Source organism: Theropithecus gelada, chromosome 20 (assembly GCF_003255815.1).
Source record: "Theropithecus gelada isolate Dixy chromosome 20, Tgel_1.0, whole genome shotgun sequence".
Classification (NCBI taxonomy): Eukaryota; Metazoa; Chordata; class Mammalia; order Primates; family Cercopithecidae; genus Theropithecus; species Theropithecus gelada.
In genome coordinates this window covers 49051617-49073540 of record NC_037688.1, presented here as the reverse complement: position 1 = coordinate 49073540, position 21924 = coordinate 49051617, and the positions used below count along the sequence as shown (strand labels likewise).

General features: G+C 50.9%; 1 protein-coding gene across 1 annotated transcript in view; it reads right to left on the bottom strand.

The window, feature by feature from the left end:
• Positions 1-1449: 1449 nt before the first annotated feature.
• Positions 1450-21924, bottom strand: part of ADCY9 (adenylate cyclase 9) — a 156418-nt gene continuing 135943 nt past the window's right edge. The window contains exons 7-11 of the mRNA XM_025371130.1: positions 21602-21810; positions 17525-17684; positions 15592-15740; positions 12815-12856; positions 1450-5726 (exon numbers count right to left, since the gene is read on the bottom strand). Of these exons, the coding sequence (XP_025226915.1) occupies positions 4535-5726; positions 12815-12856; positions 15592-15740; positions 17525-17684; positions 21602-21810 (1752 nt within the window). The 3' untranslated portion in view covers positions 1450-4534. The remainder of the gene's footprint in view (positions 5727-12814; positions 12857-15591; positions 15741-17524; positions 17685-21601; positions 21811-21924) is intronic.

Here is a 21924-nt window from a genome sequence, read left to right as displayed (position 1 = left end):
AATCCCAGCACTTTGGGAGGCTGAGGAGGACGGATCACTTGAATCCAGGAGTTTGAGACCAGCCTGGCCAACATGGCAAGATCCCGTCTCTGCAAAAAACACAAAAATTAGCTGGGCATGGTGTTGCGCACCTATAGTCCCAGCTACTCAGGAGGCTGAGGTGGGAGGATCACCTGAGCTAGGGGAGGTCAAGGCTGCACTGAGCCCTGATGGTCACTGCACTCCGGCCTGGGTGGCAAAATGAGACCCTGTCTCCAAAAAAACCAACCAAACAAAACCTCCATTCTTACAAGACCCTCAAGGCAGCAAAGACGGTTATTCCCTAAACTGGGAAGGTGGCCAGGGAGGCCTTCAGTGACGACTCGGAGGAGAGTGACCTCATTCAACAGCATCCTCATTGGCCCGGGCTTCAGCAGAGGATCACCTGGAGGCTGCACCCCCGCAAGTCCGTGAGCAACCACCGGAATCCGTGAATTCAGCTCCCTTTGCGGAGTCTACAAGAGAATCTTTGTGCCCTGAAGTTGGTCATAAATACTTAACTCACGAGGCCGGGCACAGTGGCTCACACCTGTAATCCCTGCAGTTTGGGAGGCTGAGGCACACGGATCACTTGAGGCCAGGAGTTCGAGACCGGTCTGGCCAACATGGTGAAACCCTGTCTCTACTAAAAAAAAAAAAAAAAAATTACCCGGGTGTGATGGTGGGTGCCTATAATCCCAGCTGCTAGGGAGGCTGAGGCACGGGAATTGCTTGAACCCAGGAGGCAGAGGTTGCAGTGAGCTGAGATCGCACCACTGCACTCCAGCCTGGGTGACAGAGCGAGACTCTAAATAAATAAATAAATAAATAAACTCATCAGGAAAACCCCTACAGGGGAAGTGGCTCTAACCCCCAGAAGGTCCATAGTTTGGCCTCAGATTTGGGAGTGTGGTGAACTCCCAAGAGGCGCAGAAAATGGCGTGCGTGTTTTTCTGGGAAAAGGCTGTGTGACTTTAAGCAGATTCTGAAGTGGCACTGTGACTTCCTCAAACCCCGGGGGACCCCAGTGATCTGTGTACCTGAAGTCACTCTTTCCTATTCAGAAAACCTATTTTTTTTCTTCCCCCTCAATCCCTTCTCTAAAGATGTTGCAGAAAACGACTGAGAAGGCCTGACAGGGAAACTCTCACAGGCAGAACTTGTCCTGCAACCTTATTTTTATGGTTTAAAAAATTCTGTGTAAAAATACTTGTCAACTCAAGTTAACTGCAGCAAATAGATCCAATTAAAAAAATAACACACACACACACAGGGTTTTTTACTTGTCCTGTTTCTGAAGTCATGATGTGAAGGCAAGGCAAACCCACCCAGGGAGCCACAGACCGCAGAACACACGAGACGCCCCAGGAAGACGGCCCTCCTCCCTGAAGCAGTGCTCATCTTTTCAATAAGAAAATACCAGGCATCAAATATTTAAATTTTAGAATATTTTAATGTCCATTTCTTCAGTGAATGCATTTTGAAATTATTAGAATTAACAATTTAAAAAGAGCAGATCAAAGGAAATATGGAAAATGCAAACAGTCGGTTCTTGCTAATTCAATTTCAGATTCTAGGCATGATGTGATTTTCCAAACAACCAATAAAAAAAAAAAAAAAAAAAAAAAAACTCCTTATCTCGTAAGTCTAGAAATTCAAATGCAGACGTGTCTTTGGAAACTACAAATGATTGCAGCCCATGTAACAGGAAGCACGCGGTCCTTGGCTCTCCGGACCGTGTGCAAATGTGCAGGTGGGACCCCGCGGGTGACGTCAGTGTGGATGGAGTCACAGGTGTGGCAGAGCCTGTGGGACTCTCAAGCTATTCGAGGGTTTTGTAACTGATGCTCTACATTTGTTTGCATTGGATAAAATTGTGTGTGCTTGTTTACCATATATCTATATGGATATATAATTCCATCTGAGCTGGGGCTGAGAAAATAGCAATTGCAACTCAAAGCAACTATTTACACACATTCAATGCTGAAGTATTGCTTCCTGCCCTAAGTTCCTAAGAGGTATTGCCACCCTGAAGCACGACCCATGCCGTCAGCAGCCCTCGTGCCAGCTGCTTAGAAACTCGTGTCTCCAGCACGATGTGCTCACTGCCAACAGAAGGAGATGCACGGTGTTTCTGCTGCAGAGATTCCGCGGTTCTGCACTGAGGTATGCTTCGGAGCAGGGGACGGGGAGGACCCGAGGGGCTTCGTGGCCCAGAGAGAACGTCTGCACTGGCTGGTTAGGAAGGCTCAGGGTGTTTTTAAAGACAACGTTAAGCTCTGGGTGAGTTTGCACGGGGCTGAACCAGACTCCACTTTGCAGCTCCTTGGGTTCCCGGGCTGAGGAATCACAAAGACCTTTGTGATAGGGGAAGGAAAAGGGCTTGATGGGGAAGAAGTGTGTGCAGAGCAAAACTTTGCAGAGCATGTTCTGAGCGAGACAGCAAGGACATGAGCAAACGCCCAGCCCCTCAAAGCTACACAGCCCAGAGGGGAAAGGGGTGGGGAGGACATTCAAATACACACCTTAATACTGATGCAGAAAGAGCTTCATGTGACCACAATCCCCACAAACAAGGAAAGTATCAGGTAGTGTTTTTTAAGGAAAAAAAAAATCTGCCGTGTTTCATAATATACATTCTTTAGAAGCAAGAGGTATTGTCACAACCACCCTTTCTTCGGTATTGGAAGACCAGCAAACTGACAGTCACACCTGACGGAAAACCTTACAGTTAACGGGGGTGCCCTGGACCCCCTGGACGCCGGGACCCCGGCTCCGGCTGTCCTGCTGGGTGGCCGTCCCGGGCACCGCCCCTGGAGAGGCGCGGGTCAGAATCGTGACTTCTTCATGCCGGAGATGAGGGCAATCTGTATCTCTTTGGGGAGGAGGACTGATGATGGGGACTGATGCAGTGTGAGAATGAGACAGTGAGATTTGACAGCGGAAAGCAAAATGCATAGGGACATCGGACAAGAATGACAAGGAGCGCGCCCAGGGCCTCATCGGCATCGCCGGGTCCCCTGAAAGAGTGGCTACGACTCCGACTGGACAACTCGGGCGAGTTCACTTCCACATAAACTTCAGACTCAATGCGGCAAAACATAATCAGACAGGACCAGCAGCTGAGCGCCCAGAGGGAGCTCCCCTGGGTCTCTCACGCCACCCTCGGGATTCCGCCCCCCACAAACCCCGCGTTTGCATCCAGTTGACTCTGTCCCTAGATACGGTGTGAGAACTCCGTCTCAGAGGCTGGAATTCGCTCCCCGGATTAAATCCGGCCACAGACAGGCCTGTGCCATCTGACAGCGGGAGGGAGCCACGAAACTTCCTGAATTTGTGGAAGCCAAGATGGTGCTAGTGCTGCCGGCCCAGACCCCCTGTGGTCCTGAGCTGGACCCCGGCAGGGAGGAGCCCCCGTGGGCGGCAGGGGCAGCTGCTGGGCTTCTATTCCCCTAGCCTCAGAATCGCACTGGCCATGCTTTGGGGTCTCTCTCAGACCCTTCTTGGGGTGGGGAGGTTGGGGGTGGCCCCAGGTGGCCAAAACACAAAAGAGACCTCTGGTTATCTTCCTGGGAACTGCCCCCACCCTGAGGACCCAGCACCCCTTCCCGGGAGCGCACATGCTTCCGGATAAATAAATAAATAAATAAATGCAACCTCAGATGTGTATTTGGTGTTTCCCTCTCCGATGAGTCAGCTTCCGGGACCAACGCCTCCCCTCCCGACGGGGAGACCCCTTGGGTGGAGGGTCGGGGGTGAGAGGCGGCTCTGAGACCCCGAGGCCTGGCCACATGGGCGTTGTGCCCAGCTGGCATTTGCCGTCTTGGCCTGCATGCATGTCGGGGAGCCCCTGAACCCGCTCAGTGCAGGGAGTGTGGATCACCCACAGCCCACGGGGCCCGGTGCTCCGGGAAAGTGCGGGTGGGCAATGGGGGTGGCAGAGCTGTCCTGATGCGCCCCCTTCGCACTCCCTCTTGGTGGATTACTGGCACTTTATATCAGATTCATGAATGCAAGTGTGTGCGCATGTGTGCTTACACAGAGAGGTCGGGTCGCTGGGGAACACTGCGACGTAGACAGAAACAAAATAAACTCAAAAACAGGGTATTAGCCAGGGAACCGAAAATAGAGTCTCACGGGACGTGGGAAAAAGCAATAAAAATGAGATCTTAACCACAGCTTTTGTTCTAAAAGTCAAATAATACCTAAAGCCATGATCTCCACTGGCGGCCTCTGTCCCGAAACTCGAGGCTGAGGCAGCCCTGAAGGCACTTGTTCTCCACCACGTGCTGAACGGATGACCCAGAGGCAGCAGGGTTTCCAGGGAATGGGGCGAAAGAAATGGATGAAAATGAACCCTGAATAACTGTGATCCACACAGAAGTTAGGGCTGAAACGACCACATAACACCACGTCCAGGGAGGGAAACTGTGGCACTTTGAAAGCACAACAGCCAAATACAAATATTATTGTGTTTCGACAAACAGAGCACCTCGGGCAGCGGGTGGGCGCCGCCTCACACACTCTTTGAAACGTTGAGCTTGGTGAGTTCGTTGGCTTCTTCTATTCCTGTTTCGTCACAGTCGTCTTTCTCTATGGCTCTGCCAAATCGACCCCTTTCTTCGGCTTTGACAGGCTCCTTCCAGGGTCTCCTGGGGGACAGGTGGGCGTCCTTGGCCTGCGTGCTGCTCTCAGAACCCAGAGATGTCTTGTCCACATACTGGACAGAAGGCACCAGGTTGGCAATCTCGTCTGTGGGAGACCGTCCGATGCTGCCATCCACCTGGACGCGGATGTCTGGGGAGATGGACAGCTGGTGCTGCGGGAAGACCCCGTGGTCCGTGCACTTTGGGTACAAGTAGGTTTTCATCTGGCCTTTCCCCTTGACGTTCACGGTCCCTCTGTAGTCGAAGTCGTAGCCCATCTTGCTCAAGACGCGGTAGCTCTCTTCGCTCACCTGGATGCGGCACTCCACGCCGGTGGTGTCCATCCTGCTGGCGATGTTGACGGTGTCTCCCCAGATGTCGTACAGCAGCTTGGTGGTGCCGATGACCCCGGCCGTGAGGGGCCCGTGGTTGAAGCCGACGCGGAGCTTGAAGTTGAACCACAGCATGTTGCTGTTGAAGTCGTCCACCACACGCATCATCTCCTTGGCGAACTCGAACAGGATCTGCAGATGCTCCTGTGGGTGGCTGCCGTCCTGGGCCTGTGCGGTGTTCAGCCCCGACGCCGCCATGTACGTGGCTCCGATGGTCTTGATCTTCTCAATGCTGCTGTAGTCCGGCTTGCTTAGGAGCTCATCGAAGTCCCCGATGAGCTCGTTGAGGACCCGGTAGCACTCCTTGCCGCCCTCGTAGTTCTCCTCGTAGAACTCGCTGAAGTTGACGATGCTGGCGAAGATCACCCCTCCGCTGTCGTGGTTCTTGGAGTAGGTCTGGGACACCTTCAACTGCTCAGCCACGTGGTAGGGGATGATGTTTCTAAGCAGCCAGTCCGCCTGATCCCGCATGCTCTGGATCTTGGTGCGGTGAAGATCCGCTTCCACGTCCCCGTGGTAGTGGAGACGGTAGCTGACTTCGAATTCGCGATTCAGGAACCAGACCAACAAGAGCAGGAGAAAGAAGACGAGAACCACCTCCTGGCCGATGAGGCTGGCCGGCCGCCGGAGGTCACGTGGCACTGAGCTATTGCACGGGTTCCTCTCGGAACTGGAGAGCAAAGACACGGGAAAGGGAGAGGTTACTGCTCGGTGCTTCCAAGTTCAGAACAGCCCCGCTAGCTATGCAAAGCGTTGTTGAGTCCAGGCCTTCAACAACCTGAAGCTGTCAAGCTGCCCATTTCTGGTTCGGGCTGGCTGAAGGTGTGGAGGAATAAAGACTAACTTTTGAAACTGATTTATTTGATTTTCTTAAATAGAGGTGGGGTCTCACCGTGTTGCCCAGGTGGGTCTTGCACTCCTGGGCTCCTCCTGCCTTGGCCTCTGAAAGTGCTGGAATTACAGGCATGAGCTGCTGTGCCCAGCCCTGTAACTAACTTCTTTAAGTGTTTGGTAATTTTTCTTTTCTTTTCTTTCTTTTTTTTTTTTTTTTAAGAAGTCTTTAGCTTCTCTCAAAAATCTTTTCTTTTCTCTCTCCTTTGTTTTTTTAGAGACATGGTCTCTGCTGTCCAGGCTGGAGTGCAATGGCACAATCATGGCTCACTGCAGCCTTAAACTCCTGGGCTCAAACGATCCTCCTGCCTCAGCCTCCTAAATAGCTGGGACTACAGGCATGCACCACCATAGCCGGCTCATTAAAAAAAATTTTTTTTTTGAAGAGACAGGGTCTTGCTGGTTGCCAAGGCTGTACTGAAACTCCTAACTTCAAGCCATCCTCCCACCTTGGCCTTCCAAAGTGCCGGGATTACAGGTTTTAACTGTGCCTGGCCTACCATCTTTTTTTTTTTTTTTTTTTTTTTTAAGATTGAGTCTTGCTCTGTTGCCCAGGCTGGAGTGCAGTGGTACGATCTTGGCTCACTGTAACCTCTACTTCCTGAGTTCCAGTGATCCTCCTGCCTCAGCCTCTCTGAGCTGGGACTATAGGCATGTGCCACCATGCCTGGCTAATTTTTGTATTTTTAGTAGAGACAGGGTTTCATCATGTTGGCCAGGCCGGTCTCAAACTCCTGACCTCGAAGTGATCTGCCTGCCTCAGTTCTGGGATGACAGGTGTGAGCCACTGTAGCCGGCTTTTTGCTGAATGAATATTTTGAAAATAAGTTGCTGACATGACACTTCGGCTCTGAATAGTTCAGTATATATCTCCTAAGAATAAGGATGTTTCCCTGTGTAACTACAATATCATCATCATACCCAAGAAATTTAACATTCTCTGACATATTTGGTTCTTATATTTCTTTCTTTTTTTTTTTTTTTTTTTTTTGAGACGGAGTTTTGCTCATTTACCAGGCTGGAGTGCAATGGCAAGATCTTGGCTCACTACAACCTCTGCCTCCCAGGTTCAAGCGATTCTCCTGCCTCAGCCTCCCGAGTAGCTGAGTTTACAGGCGTGTGCCACCATGCCTGGCTAATTTTGTATTTTTACTAGAGACGGGGTTTCTCCATGTTGGTCAGGCTGATCTCAAACTCCCAACCTCAGGTGACCCGCCCAAGTCAGCCTCCCAAAGTGCTAGGATTACACGCGTGAGCCACCGTGCCCGGCCTTGGTTCTTAGATTTCTAATCCAATAAACTTGTCATTTTACAAACAGCTTTTATGAGTTCTATACTCTCTACCTATTTAAAAAAGTTTGACAAGACACCATTTCCCCGATTCTGGGTTAATTTTTTTTGCTGAAATCACTCAGGACAATGCTAACAGCTTACCTGGTGCTGCTATTTTCTCATGGCTGTGCGGTGTTCTAGCACTCGGAAATTCTGTAATTTAACCAGATTCCTCCTGATGGAACTGGGCCCGAGTCTGTCTTTTTCTACCACAAACAGTGTCACAGGGAATATTCCTCTACTCCTATCTTTGTGCGTATGGAAGTGCTGAGTCATTTTAAATATTGCACATTTGGAATTTCCTTAGAAATTTCCAAATTGCCCTTCTAAACAAGGCTGAACCAGTTTCTGCTCCCCCCCCTTTTTTTTTTTGAGAAGGAGTCTTGCTCTGTCACCCAGGTTAAAGTGCACTGGTGTGATCTCATCTCACCGCAAACTCTGCCTCCTGGGTTCAAGCAATTCTCCTGCCTCAGCCTTCTGCGTAGCTCGGACGACAGGTGCAAGGCACCATGCCCAGATTATTATTATTTTTTGTTTTGGTAGAAACGGGGTTTCACCACGTTGGCTGGGCTGGTCTCAAACTCCTGACCTCAAATGATCTGCCTGCCTTGGCCTCCCAAAGTGCTGGGATTATAGGTGTGAGCCGCCACACCTGGCTGAGTAGCATAATTTCTTAAAGTTTGTTTGGAATATATATATACACACACACACATGTATGTGTATATATACACATACATATACACATATATACACACATACATGTACACATATACACACATACATGTACACATATACACATATACATGTACACATATATACACATAATTTTTTTTTTTTTTAAGAGACAGGGTCTTTCTCTGTCACCCAAGCTGGACTGCAGTGGTGTGATCCTAGCTCACTGCAGCTTGGACCTCCCAGGCTAAAGCGATTCTCCCGCCTCAGTCTCCAGATTAGCTGGGCCTACAAGCATGCACCACCACACCTGGCTAATTTTTTAAACCTTTTGTAGAGATGAGGCCTTACTATGTTGCCCAGGCTGGTCTCAAAGTCTTGGGTTCAAACAATTCTGCTTCTGCCTCCCCAGTGGGCTGGAATACATTTTTTCCCATTTAAAAATACTACACACTCATCATAGGATATGTAGAAATAAAACAGAAAAAAAAGATTCCTCCATCGTCCTGCCATCCAGAGGCAATCACTATTAACATTTGTTGAACTGCCTTCTAGTCCTTTTCTTTTTCACAATACTGTGACTGTTCTGTTCACGCAAACGTTGTACCCTGATGCATTGCTGCCGTGCACAGAGTAGGCCACTTGATTTGATGCAATAATGGGCTTGGTCACTACACACTTCTATATGCGATAGGCGGATCCACAGTTTAGACAGCTCCATCACACTGGAAAGCTCAATTCTCTTTCTTTTAGAGACACGCTCTCACCATGTTGCCCAGGCTGGTCTTGAACTCCTGAGCTCAAGCAATCTGTCTGCCTTGGCCTCCCAAAGTGCTGGGATTACGGGGATGAGCCACCGCACCCGGCCAAAACTCATTTTTTTTTTCCTTGCTCTGTTGCTCTGGCTGGAGTGCAGTGGTGCAATCTTGGCTCACTGCAACCTCCGCCTCCAGGTTCAAGCGATTCTCCTGCCTCAGTCTCCCGAGTAGCTGGGACTACAGGTGTGTGCCACCATGCCTGGCTAATTTTTGTATTTTTAGTAGAAATAGGGTTTCACCATGTTGGCCAGGCTGGTCTCGAACTCCTGACCTCACGTGATCCACCTACCTTGGCCTCCCAAAGTGCTGGGATTACAGGCACGAGCCACCATGCCTGGCCAAAAGCTCAATTCTGTAATCAAAGGGTTTAATGAGTTTTACTAACTGTGACTTGGGATATTAAAAAACAATGAGCTTGACCTGTGTGGTCATCATGGTCCTCTGTGAAGCACAACCTCAAAAGCCCTGGCCGTGGGTGGAACGGAACCCCGGGGCTCCATCCTGGCTGGACCGCGGGGGAGTTCCAGCATCTTGGCTAGGCCATGCCATCGTTCTGGGTCTCGGTTTCCTCGCATGTGAGCTGTGAAGATGCACTGGAGCATGGCTACCTCCCTTCTGGCCTAAGGTTCTGTGCAGGAAAGGCCTGCCTGCAAAGGTGGTGGCTGGCACCGGGGAGCTGGGATTTGGGGAGGGTTCCCGCCATTCCTTGACAAGAGTGGCTCACGATACCCACACTGCATAAACAAGGAGGTTTACACTGAATACCCGCTTTCCTGCTGGAAGTCTGGAATTTACACATGCTAGGCAGAGGCTGCCGCCCTGAACAGCCCCTAATACAAAGCCTGGACACCGAGTGTTTAATGAGGTTCCCTGGTAGACAGCATGTTACAAGTGTTGTCACCACTCACTGCTGGAGGAAGTAAGCCCATCCCGTGTGACTCCACGAGAAGACTCCTGGAAGCTGGTGCTGGCTTCCTCCAAACATCAACTCAGACACCCTTCCCCCTTTGCTGATTCTGCTTTATGTCTTTTTACTGTAATAAATCACAGCCATGAGAGAGCGGATTGCGGAGTCCGGAGTCCACCCGCGGCTGGTCTTGGGAGCCCTGATACGACTTCTCTGACTCAATGCCTATGACCAGGAACCAAGAGTCCTCCGTGGGAAGACACCGTGTGCCTCACTGACTCATTTCGCGAACTGTTATTGAAACAAATGACATTACGTACCCTACATCCCAAGTACTAAGCAAAATAACCATTTGTCACGGTGATGACTCAAACATATTTCTGTCCAGCTCCCTGAGCCCTCTGGTTGGTTTTAAATAGAGCAGGAAGAGCATGTGGACTAGGGGGAAGGTTTTGTGAGCCCGTCTTGTTGGATGAGGAGTGGACCTTTCTTTTGATTTCTCAAAGTGGTGACACCGAGAACAGTCCCCTTCAGGAGCAGGTGTCACCAAGGTCTCACATCTCCGTTACATGCAGAGGGGCTTTTCCAGACTCTGTGGTGGAAACAGGAGACTGTGTCTGGGCTTCTCAATCAGTTATCGCTTGTGCGGCCTGCTCTAATCTGTGGGAGCCGGAGCCAGCAGCACGGCCGACTCTGGAGATGGGCGCAGGCCAGGCCCCTCCAGGCAGAGGAGGGACAGCTGCACATGGGCTAGTGCCAGAGGGAGAGGGAGGCAGAGCATGGCGTCTGCTTTCCACCTTTGCTTCCAAGGAAGAGAAGTCATCATACACAGGACGTGCACTCAGAAACCAAGGGGGCTGCCTTGCCGCAGAAGGCATCTGTAACAAACAGGTACGAGGGAAGCTTCCCAGCTAGAACCTGCGTTTCCTGTTCTAATACCAAAGGAACAAGGAGCTGATCCTATCCTAAATTCAAACAGTAAAGATCCATTTCAAAAAGAGGGATTTTTTTTTTTTTTTTTTGAGACGGAGTCTTGCTCTGTCCCCCAGGCTGGAGTGCCATGGCGCCATCTCAGCTCACTGCAACCTCTGCCTCCCGGGTTCTAGTGCTTCTCCTGCCTCAGCCTCCCGAGTAGCTGGAATTACAGGCGCCCGCCACCACATCCAGCTAATTTTTGAATTTTTAGTAGGGATGGGGTTTCACAAACATGTTTTCAGGCTGGCCTTGAACTCCTGACCTCAGGTGATCCACCCACTCAGCCTCCCAAAGTGTTGGGATTACAGGTGTGAGCCACCATGCCCGGCTCAAAAAGAGGAATTTCACGTGACTAAATGCAGGAGTTAATTTTTAAGTCATAAATGCAAGTTAGAGTAAAATACAGTGTAATCTATTATCATGGAGAAGAAGGATTGACACATCGAGAAAAACAGAAAGCAAACATCCCTTGCAGGGCCAACCAGCCAAATGTGGCTTCGGTGAACACCTTGGTATATTTCAGTGCCATTTAAAATCTACCCTAGGGATGTGGTCAGGTCAGGGGAGAGGGAGTCACCAGTGGTGGGGTTAGGGGGCTTCTGGGGTGCTGGTAATGCTTTACTTCTTGGTGTGGGTGGTAGCTAAATGAGAGTGTTCTCTGGTGAAAATGTACTGAGCTATCCTTTTATGATCAGGTATTCTTCTGTGCATACTGACATATACATGAATAAAAGGTTAAAAAAAGATGCTAGGTGCTTTACTTTTAAATACTACAGCTGTAATCATTACTCATTCATTATAACCTAAGTATTACATCTCATACAAATCTCTACTATATACAAATACCTAGTTGTACCTACAGTACATAATTTCACCTAGTAAATGAAAATCTTACATGTTTTCCGTATTTGCTGCATTTTCACAGTTGTAATATTTGAATAAATGTAGAATCAATTAATTTATTTATTATTAACAACTGCAGTTGCTAACGAATCTTTTTTTTTTTTTCTTGAGACAGAATCTCACTCTGTTGCCCAGGCTGGAGTGCAGTGGTCAATCTCGGCTCACTGCGACCCCCGCATCCCGGGTTCAAGCAATTCTCATGCCTCAGCCTCCCAAGTAGCTAGGATGACAGGTGCCCCCCCCACCACCCCGGCTAACTTTTGTATTTTTAGTAGACACGGGGTTTTGCCATGTTGGCCAGGCTGGTCTTGAAGTCCTGACCTCAGGTGATCCACCCACCTCAGCCTCCCAAAGTGCTGGGATTACAGGCGTGAGCCAGCGTGCCTGGCCGTTTTCTTTTTTCTTTTTCTTTTTTTTTTTTTTTGAGACAGAGTTTTGCTGTGACAACCAGGCTGGGGTGCAAGGGCACCATCACAGCTCGATACAGCCTCGAATTCCTGGCCTCAAGCCCACCTAAGCCTCCCGAGTAGCTGGGACTACACGTGCATACCACCACACCTGGCTAATGTTTTAAACTTTTTGCAGAAACAGGATTTTGCTATGTTGTCCAGGCTGGTCTAGAACTCCAGGCATCAAGTAATCTTCCCACCTTGGCCTCCCAAAGTGCTGGGATTATAGGCGTGAGTCCCCACGTCCGGTCTTTTCCTGTCTCTTTGATTTTCTCTCCCTTCCTCTCAAACCTGTCCATCTTCTCTTTGTGGTACTAGTTATTATTTGTAAGCCTGGAAAGTTATCTCAGTTTTAGAGGATTGAAAACTATTGAATTTTACTTTTTCTAGATTTTATATTATTTAATTTTTATTTCCGACTCTTCGATTTATTTAGAATTTATTCTGATGTTTACAGTAAAGCAAGGTTCAAACATTTAGTATTTTGAATTTCAAGTGAGTTATTTTAAAATATTTTACAAAATAACTTTTCTTTGATTTGCGAGATTTCCTTTGTTGCATGCGAAAGTCTTACATGAAATTACGATGACTTTAATGTCTTATTAAAATAATAAAACAAATTTTATTTTCCCCATTAGACATTATAACTATGATATATTTCAACAAGGAGACACTTTCTAGTTTCTATTATAAGAATTGCACATGTTGTTCATTTTATTCAAGAGCCCACTGTTTTCAGTAAGCTTAGAAATGGGCGGGGTAATATAGTCACTCTTGTTTATTCAGACAGAGGCACAATATTAAAAGCTTACCTGAAATTCTGTACTGCGTCAAGGGGCGAAGTTAATATAGAACTGAAATTAAAATGCAGAAAAATGTTATTATAAAGAGCAAAGAAGGCATTCTACAAGACAACCTGAGGAGTCTGAACAAACTACGTTCCTGTTTTAGACGCGATTGTGACATCGACATAAAGCCACCTGCTTCTACCTCTTCCTTCACGCCTGTGTCTCCCAATGCTGGGGGCAGTTCCCTGGGTAAAGCTGAGTTTATGTCTTTGTTTACCATCCAGCATCCTCTCTATCCTTGTGAGGCTTAGCAACCGTGATGGGATTAGGGGCTCTGAGGGTCTCACGTGGATGGAGGAGTTCTGGGCCGAGGGGAACTTCAACCACCATCCCTACCCCAGATCTGCTACTTGAACTCTGGGCGCAAGGGCGGCAGACGGGTCCCCCATCACTGTGGCTCTCCAGCTCCAGGTGGAAAAATCCCGCGGCCACAACTAAAGGCCACTGTGAATGCCCGACGAGGGACCTGTGATGGATTTAAAAGGTAACAAGCAGCTGGCTGGATTTCATACTCTCGAGAAAGAGCTTATCGTGACCATCGTTCTAGATGGTCATACCTTCAGAAAAATCCAAGTCTGCTTTATTTTGCTTAATCTATTTGTTAAAGTTTCAAGTACTGAATGACAGTCCTATTTCAAATTCCCTTTTTGATCTTAATTTGCAGGGAATTTAAATGTCTTCCATATTGTGATTCTTGAGTAAACTGAGGACGGATGCTCACGCTGCCCATGGCTGGACTGCTTAACCAAAGGTACCCATGCCTACTCCATCTGATACTGACAACATTGCGGCAACTGGAATCATTTTGTGCTTTTGAATTTATTCAAGCAGAGGTCCTTGGCAACAGTAATGCCACTCCCAGGGGGCATTTTGGAAATGCCAGGGGTCCCTCTGGTTCTCCTAATAACTCAGGGAGCCAGAATGTTAAATCTCCTGCAAGGACAAGGAAGAAATATCCCATGTGACTTCAAAATATTCTGTGCACCTAAACCCTCTGTAATTGCAAACAGGCGGTTCTTCAATACACACTAATAGTGAAACATTTTTATAAACAGTTACAGAAAAAGCCCAGTATTTGGGAGAAGTTTATTACATGAATGGAAGCTTAATGGGTTTAAGATATCACGAAATATTTGAATAAACTGTCCACTGCTTACATCTGCTATCCAAGGTATTACTGTATTTCCAACAACATATTTAGTTGAAAAGGCTTAAAATACCCTGAAACCAGTTGCAAGTGTGCAACAGGCAATTTGGGACTTATTTTTTATTTTTATTTTTGGAAACAGAGTCTCGCTGTGTCACCCAGGCTGGAGTGCAGTGGTACGATCTCGGTTCACTGCAACCTCCACCTCCCGGGGTCAAGCAATTGTCCTGCCTCAGCCTCCCGAGTAGCTGGGATTACAGGTGCACAATGCCACACCTGGCTAATTTTTTATATTTTTAGTAGAGACAGGGTTTCACCATGTTGCCCAGGCTAGTCTTGAACTCCCGAGCTCAGACAATCCACATGCTTCAGCCTCCCAAAAGTGCTACGATTATATGTGTGAGCACCGTGCCTGGCTGGGACTTATTTTTAAGAAATCAATATATACAGAGGATTTCAAAATAAAAGACCTATGTTCAGTGACTGGTCATTAATCCTATGTCTCATGACATCATATGGGGAATCGTTTTGACCTATTTATTATTTTTTATTTGTTTTTGATATGGAGTCTCACTCTTGTCACCCAGGCTGGAGTGCAGTGGCGCAATCTCAGCTCACTGCAACCTCCACCTCCTGGGTTCAACCAGTTCTCCTACCTTAGCCTCCCAAGTAGCTAGGATTACAGGTGCTCGCCACCATGCCCGACTAATTTTTGTATTTTTAGTAGAGACGGGGTTTCACCATGTTGGCCAGGCTGGTCTTGAACTCCTGAGCTCAGATGATCTGCCTGCCTCAGCCTCCCAAAGTGCTGGGATTACAGGCGTGAGCCACCGCGCCCAGCCTGACATAATATTTAGAAATGAGGCCCAGGTGACTCGCCAGATCATCCTACGTCTTCACTCCCCCTTCCAGACTGTGACCTGTCCTGGTTCACGAACCCTACCCTACTCAAGGAAAGTCAGCACCAGCTTCCTCTCCACCTTCATGTCCACCTGTACCTCCGCCCTTTCATGGCCTCGACCATCTTCTACGAAATCCTTCAGGCCCCACTTTCTTAGATTTCATCCCATTCATCAGAAGTCACCTCACGCCTGCAATGGCGGCATTATGTTTTCCAGGACGTCTACATTCAAACATCCAGAGTGCTGTTCTTTTTTTTTTTTTTTTTTTGAGACAGAGTCTCGCTTAGTCGCCCAGGCTGGAGTGCAGTGGCGCGATCTCGGCTCACTGCAAGCTCCGCCTCCCGGGTTCACGCCATTCTCCAGCCTCAGCCTCCCGAGTAGCTGGGACTACAGGCGCCCGCCGCCTCGCCCGGCTAATTTTTTGCATTTTTAGTAGAGACGGGGTTTCACCGTGTTAGCCAGGATGGTAGAGTGCTGTTCTAAATGACGCTCTTTTTCTTTCTTTTGCGTATTACTCTAAGGGCATCTCGTTAACTCTTTGACATGATATGTGCTGAAAGCTATTTTGGGTCATGATAGGAAACATCTCTATCTAGACGTGAGAAGCAATGTGCAAATGCAGCCAGGCCCTAAGCGACCTCAGGAAAGGTGGCCACGCACCCTGCTGCCCGCACGCAGTGCCGGCCGCGTACCTGTCTGGGCACAGGGAGACGTAGAGCAGGAGCAGCGGCCCGGCCCCCACAACGGTGGCGAGGGAGGACCTCATCCAGGAGCTGAGCTGGCAGAAGTTACAGTAGTGCACGACGGCAATCAGCGCGGCAGAGCCTGTGAACACTGGGAACTGCAAGAGGGGAAGGGTTAGGACAGCCGCCCAGGGCCCCCCAACCACCACCACTATACCTGGGCCGCCAAAACATTCACCACTAATCCATGTTTCCTTCTTTTTTTTTTTTTTTTTTTGAGACAGAGTCTCACTCTGTCGCCCAGGCTGGAGCGCAGCAGTGCGATCTCAGCTCATTGCAAACTCTGCCTCCCGGGTTCAAGTGATTCCCCTGCCTCAGCCTCCTGAGTAGCTGGGATGACAGGCTCCTGACACCACGCCTGGCTAATTTTTCTATTTTTAGTAGAGACGGGGTTTCACCATCTCTGGCCAGGCTGGTCTCGAACTCCTGACCTCAGGTGATCCACCTACCTCGGCCTCCCAAAGTGTCTAGGATTACAGGCGTGAGCCACTGTGCCCGGCCTAATCCATGTTTCTGTGTAATCTAAAAATATCACCAATACCATCTGATTGCTTTACTATCCCCAGTCAGTCTTACTTTTGCTAGTGGGCAGTGTCAAGGACAGATCAAGCCTGTAGGTTCACTAGCCAGCATGAGGCTCCCTGTTCACACGGTATCACGCGCCTCTGCAGGCGTGGGAAACGCCACGTGTCTCCGTGGAAAGGGAAGGGAGGCCCCCTCGTTCGAGAACCACTGTGTGATCAGCTTCCTTCAAAAAGCTTTTCCTCGGGGCCCATTGAGATGTGATGTGGGGCTAAAGCGCCAAACACCATCAGCACGCCCGGAAGCCCATGCGCCAGAAGCATCATCTCCCACGGCCGCGCTGGTTCCCTCTCCACGGAGTTTAGCAAAAGTCCCTTCCCGACCAGCAGCAGCCGATCCGGGCACGAGTCAATTCTGTCTGCCAGGTATGCTTCTCACACGGTTAGGAAACGTGGGGCAGACGCTTGTTTGTAAAGTGTAAAGGAAAATGACTCATTTGGAACTTGATGAAGAACAAGTCACACTGGCAGGGACTCGTGCCCACTGGGGACTCCCCAGCCCGGCCATTGCCAGGGCGTGAGCATCTGGGTAGCCCGGTGTTAAGTCGGCTCAGGATAGCAAAAGAGTTCATGCCTCTTCGAGGGTTTATTTTTATTTTATTTTGTTTTTATTTATTTTTTTTTGAGACGGAGTCTCGCTCTGTCACCCAGGCTGGAGTGCAGTGGTGCGATCTCTGCTCACTGCAAGCTCCGCCTTCTGGGTTCAGGTCATTCTCCTGCCTCAGCCTCCCAAGTGGCTGGGACTATAGGCGCCTGCCACCACGCCTGGCTAATTTTTTGTATTTTCAGTAGAGACGGGGTTTCACCGTGTTAGCCAAGATGGTCTCGATCTCCTGACCCGGTGATCCACCCGCCTCGGCCTCCCAAAGTGCTGGGATTACAGGCGTGAGCCACTGTGCCCGGCCCCATTTTATTTTATTTTGTGACAGAGTCTCGCTCTGTCACCCAGGCTGTAGTGCGGTGGTGCAATCTCAGCTCACTGCAACCTCCGCCTCCCGGGTTCAAGAGATTCTCCGGCCTCAGCCTCCCGAGTAGCTGGGATTAAAAGTGAGCACCACCACGCCTGGCTAATTGTTTGTATTTTTTGTAGAGACAGGGTTTCACCACGTTGACCAGGATGGTCTCAATCTCTTGACCTCATGATCCGCCCACCTTGGCCTCCCAAAGTGCTGGGATTATAGGTGTGAGCCACCGTGCCCAGCCAAAGGGTTTATTTTTAAATTGCTATCCCAAGTGAGTTAAAGAGAGAGATTAGGGAGTCCAGGAGAACGTGGAAATAAAACAGCTGAGCCTTTACTTACGTGTATGTTCGTCTCAAATTCGGAGGTGACATGGGAGTAGACGGCCAGTGCGGGGAGCGACACCAGGATGGCCCCGATGCAGTGACGCGGTAGCCAGCCGGCGATCCACTCCAGCAGGCGCTTGGTGCAGGCCATGACGTCCTCTAGGAAGAATACCATCCTGCGAGAGGGACAGGGGTTAGCAGGAGTGATGGGGCCTGGGGTGGGTCATGGGCCAGGAGACAAGCGCAAGGCTGCAGCCAGCACTGCCCTCCGCTCTCTCCCATGCTGCCCCTGGGATGAGCATGGAAGCAGGTGTGGGGTGGGGGGTCTGTCTCCCTCACTTTTGGTAGAAGGCAAGGAAGCCGGGCTCAGCTCATTGTACCCGACTCTAGGGTCACATGTTGCGTTCTGATAAAATATGCTTGTGAAAAGCACACGCTTCGCTCGTCTCAGAGAGCACGTGAGAGTATTACAGGCCCCAAGGAGAGTCTCCTGGCGGTCACCACGCTGCCGTCACCTGCTCCCATCAGCTTCTGAAGCAAGAGGTCTTGATGGGGGCAGCTCTGGAGGCACCCCGGAATTCTGTGGAGCCCCTGCAGTTGTCGCAGGAGAGGTGGTCCTGGCATCTGGTGGGAAGGTGCCAGGGACAGAGGCGTCCTGCATGTGGGCAGGTGCTACCCAGGGAGGTTCTGCCCTGCACCCCACACAGCAGTCACGCCCCTGGGCACCCACAAAGGCGGAAGGCTGCCGACAGCATCTTAGCCCAGAGCCTGTGTCCCATCTACAAACAGAGAGTGCTCTGCGGTGACGCTGACACACTGGATTTCCCGGAGGGCAGCTCCTGTGAAAACTGAGTGGCGGTCATCTCTGCTCTGTTTGGGGCATCACCAAGGCCTGTTCCGTGTTTCAGAAAATCACATCACAGGCCGAACCCGGCTTGTGGCGCCTGGACCACTAAACCCGCACACGCGTGCCGTCTGCATCTGGGCTGTCACGTTCATCACGCGTGTGTGCGGCTTCAGGACTCTCCAGGCAGCGGGGCCCTGTCGTTCGTGAGGTCCAGCACCACGTATTTCGTGTGAAAAGACTTCGTCGTTGTGAGCAGAGCGACGGTATGCACTGACTCCTTCCGCAGCTGTGTGTCTCCGCGGGCTCGGTTTCAGGAGCGTGATGTTGACACAATAAAAAGTTCTGTATAAAGCAGCAGCGGAGCGTGTGGGCCAAGAACCACTGTGAGGAGGAGGAACAGGTCTTGGCTGAGCACAGGGACCCCTGGGCCAATGGAAGGGGGCACATGGGGAGACAAGGAGAGGGCGTGGGGTCCTCGTGGGGAGACAGTCCTTCTCTCAAGGTTGCTGCCAGGGAGCCGGGGACGGGCCTGCTGTCCCTGCCTCAGGAGAGGCTGGACGGGGGCCGCTGTTGAATAGCCTCTGGCACAAAGCCCCCGCCCCGCCCGGCGGCCCGGCCTTGGGGCCTGAACACCTACCATGCCTCTACCTCTTGGCTACGTGGTGTGGCCAGGTGAGGAAACGCTCACCCTCCAGCCATTCCCCACACGGACGCAGGCACAGTCTCACCCTTTTAGGGTACTGCACAGTCCTGGTTTCCTGATATTTAAAGGATAATGAAGGCTTTGGAATATTTCCAAGAATAACCACAAATATGCAGAATACAGAGGCCCCAGGAGGGGGGACAGAGGGAACCGAGTTCTCAGTCAGGAGTAGGAAAGATGCGAGGTGGCGGGGGGCCTTCATGCTGGTCCCCGAGACTGCAGGGATCTGAAAACGAGACCTGCCATCCTCACGCCTGCCGGGGCAGAGTAGAGAGGGAGACGCAGGAAGCCTCCTGGAGGCGGTAGGCGGGGCCTGGGCCCGTCACTGAGAAGGCGCCTGGCTTTCCTCCTGTTCAGGAAAGGGATGGGGCGCCCGTACGCCACACAGCGCAGGCTCCCGTCAAGCTGGGGTCAAAAACACGGCCCTCAGAGGGGCCAGGGAAGCCTTTCAGGGTCTGGGCCTCTCCCAGGCTTGATGATTCCTGGTAAATGGAACTAAATCCCACCAGAGGCCTGTTTAGGGGTGCAGCAGCCACCACCTTCACCAGAAGCTTGGGGAGTGTGTCCCTGCAGGCGGGTCCAGCACACCTCACCCCAGCCCTCGGCAATCTAGACCGGGGTTGGCCTCAATGCTTTAGAATTGGGTCTGAAGGAGTAGGGAATAATGGCTAAAGGGTGAAAGTAAAAAGGCGTGGAGACAATGCTGGCCTCGGAGCCCTCAAGACACTACAACCACCCATATTAGAGGAAAACCTGCTGGTGGGCCAGGGAGGGCAGACCTGGGGGAGTGACTGCCCACCGGGACGGGTTTCTTTTTGAGGTGATGGACGTGACCGATAGTTACATAGTGGTGATATTCATACAATTCTTCAAATTTACTAGAAATCACTGAGTTTTGCCCACTTGAATGACTTTATTGTATGTAAATCATGTCACAATAAAGCTGATCCTTTTTTCTTTTTTGAGATGGAGTCACGCAGGCTGGAGTGCAGTGGTGTGATCTGGGCTCACTGCAACCTCCACCTCCTGGGTTCAAGTGATTCTCCTGCCTTAGCCTCCCAAGTAGCTGGAATTACAGGCACCCACCACCAAGACTGGCTTTTTTTTTTTTTTTATTTTTAGTAAAGACAGGGTTTCGCCATGTTGGCCAGGCTGGTCTCGAACTCCCAGCCTCAGGTGATCCACCTGCCTCAGCCTCCCAAAGTGCTGGGATTACAGGTGTGAGCCACCACACCAGGCCTAAAGCTGATCTTTTTAAAGAGGAAAAACAAACCAACCAGGGGCCTAAGGATGTCTGGTATGGGTTCTGGGGAAGCAGGCCCTGGAAGGGCTTTCGGACGATGGCTCCTTTGGGAGGGGTCCCCAGAAGCACAGGCGGGCACTGAGGCAGGACGGGAGGCTGTGCCAGGAAGAGGGCTGCTCGCTGTGGGCAATGGGATGTAAGCCCAGAGAGTTCTGGGAAACAGTGAGCACGTGCCAGAGAGAGCATGACCCACAGCGAAAGGGTCCTGGGTACAGCACAGGTGGGAGGGCGGAGGCAGGAATCCCAGCCTGCCCACCTGAGATGGGAGAAGCCAGCATTCCGGAACTTCGGGCCAGACTCAAAGCCATTCGTCTCTGCCCTGGGATGTTGGATAAGGGCAGCAGACGCTCAAGGTCAGGGCTGCCTCCCCATGTCTGTTTGAAGCCCAGCTCCTGGGCACGGTTGCTAGTGGGACTCTGCTAGGCTGGCAGCCGTCCTGTTGAGGGTGACAGGACCACAAAAGGGGCTTGTGGTGCCCAGGGCCACCTGCCTGCTCAGGAATACTGAGACGCTGCAAGCCCCCTCAGGGAGCCGGGCTGGTCCTAAGGGCCCGGCTTCCCCAAGACGCACCTGTGGTCTGTTCGGAGCCTCTGTCCCCTTTAAAGTGAGCTTTTTATTATTGGGCTGTATGCGTTCTTTATCCATTCTACATGTTAGACCTTGTCCGAGGCCTGATCTGCAAATGTTCCCTCCCATTCTGCGGGTTCTTTCGCTTTCCTGATGTTCTTTGCAGCACAACGGCTTAACTTTTGACGAAGTTGAGCTTGTCTCTTCTTTCTTCTGCTGGCGTCATACCCAAGAGACCACCGCCTGAGGCAAGCACGCGGAGATGCTGCTATGGGTCTGTTTGGCTCCTGCACTCTGAAGAGGCGCCTGCTGACCCAGCCCCGCCTATCATCTGCCCTGACTCATGTATTTTCCTTTCCTTCCTCCAGATCATTTCCTATCTTCTCACCTTCTCCTCTGCAGTCTCACCCTGGAGATCCGGGGACGAGCTGCGGGGTGCAGGGCTGCGGGGCACTGCCCCCTCCAGTGAGGTGGTCCCCCCGCATCTGTACCAATGTGAGGGAGGGAGGATGCCGGGGCACAGGGCCAGGGGAGGACACGGGGGCCCATCTCCAGAAATAAGCCAGCAGGGACAGCTGGCTGGAGACCAGTCCAACTGCTCAGCCATAAGCCATAGAGCCAGAAGAGGGAGCTAACGGCTCAGAGCTGGAGACCCAGCCCACGCGGCGCTTACCTGATGGACACTGCGAGGGACAGCACCTCCAGCAGCAGGGCCGCGCTGAAGACAGCCAGGGCGGCGGGTGGGGGAGGCGTGGTGGCCGCCTCGTACTTCAGGAAGCAGGTGATGGACAGCGTCAGAAACACTAAGGTCGACAGAAACACATCCAGGAGGGAGCTGAAGGTGGGACTAGCAAACGTCTTCACAGGGGAGTTCTTTATGACCTGTTTGGAGCAGGAGTGGAGCAGAATGACTGGGTGGCCCCGGGCGGCCAGGAGCACAGTTAGGATGGAGAAACAGGCAACACATGCTGAGCGCTGCTGCTCTGGACCAGGCAC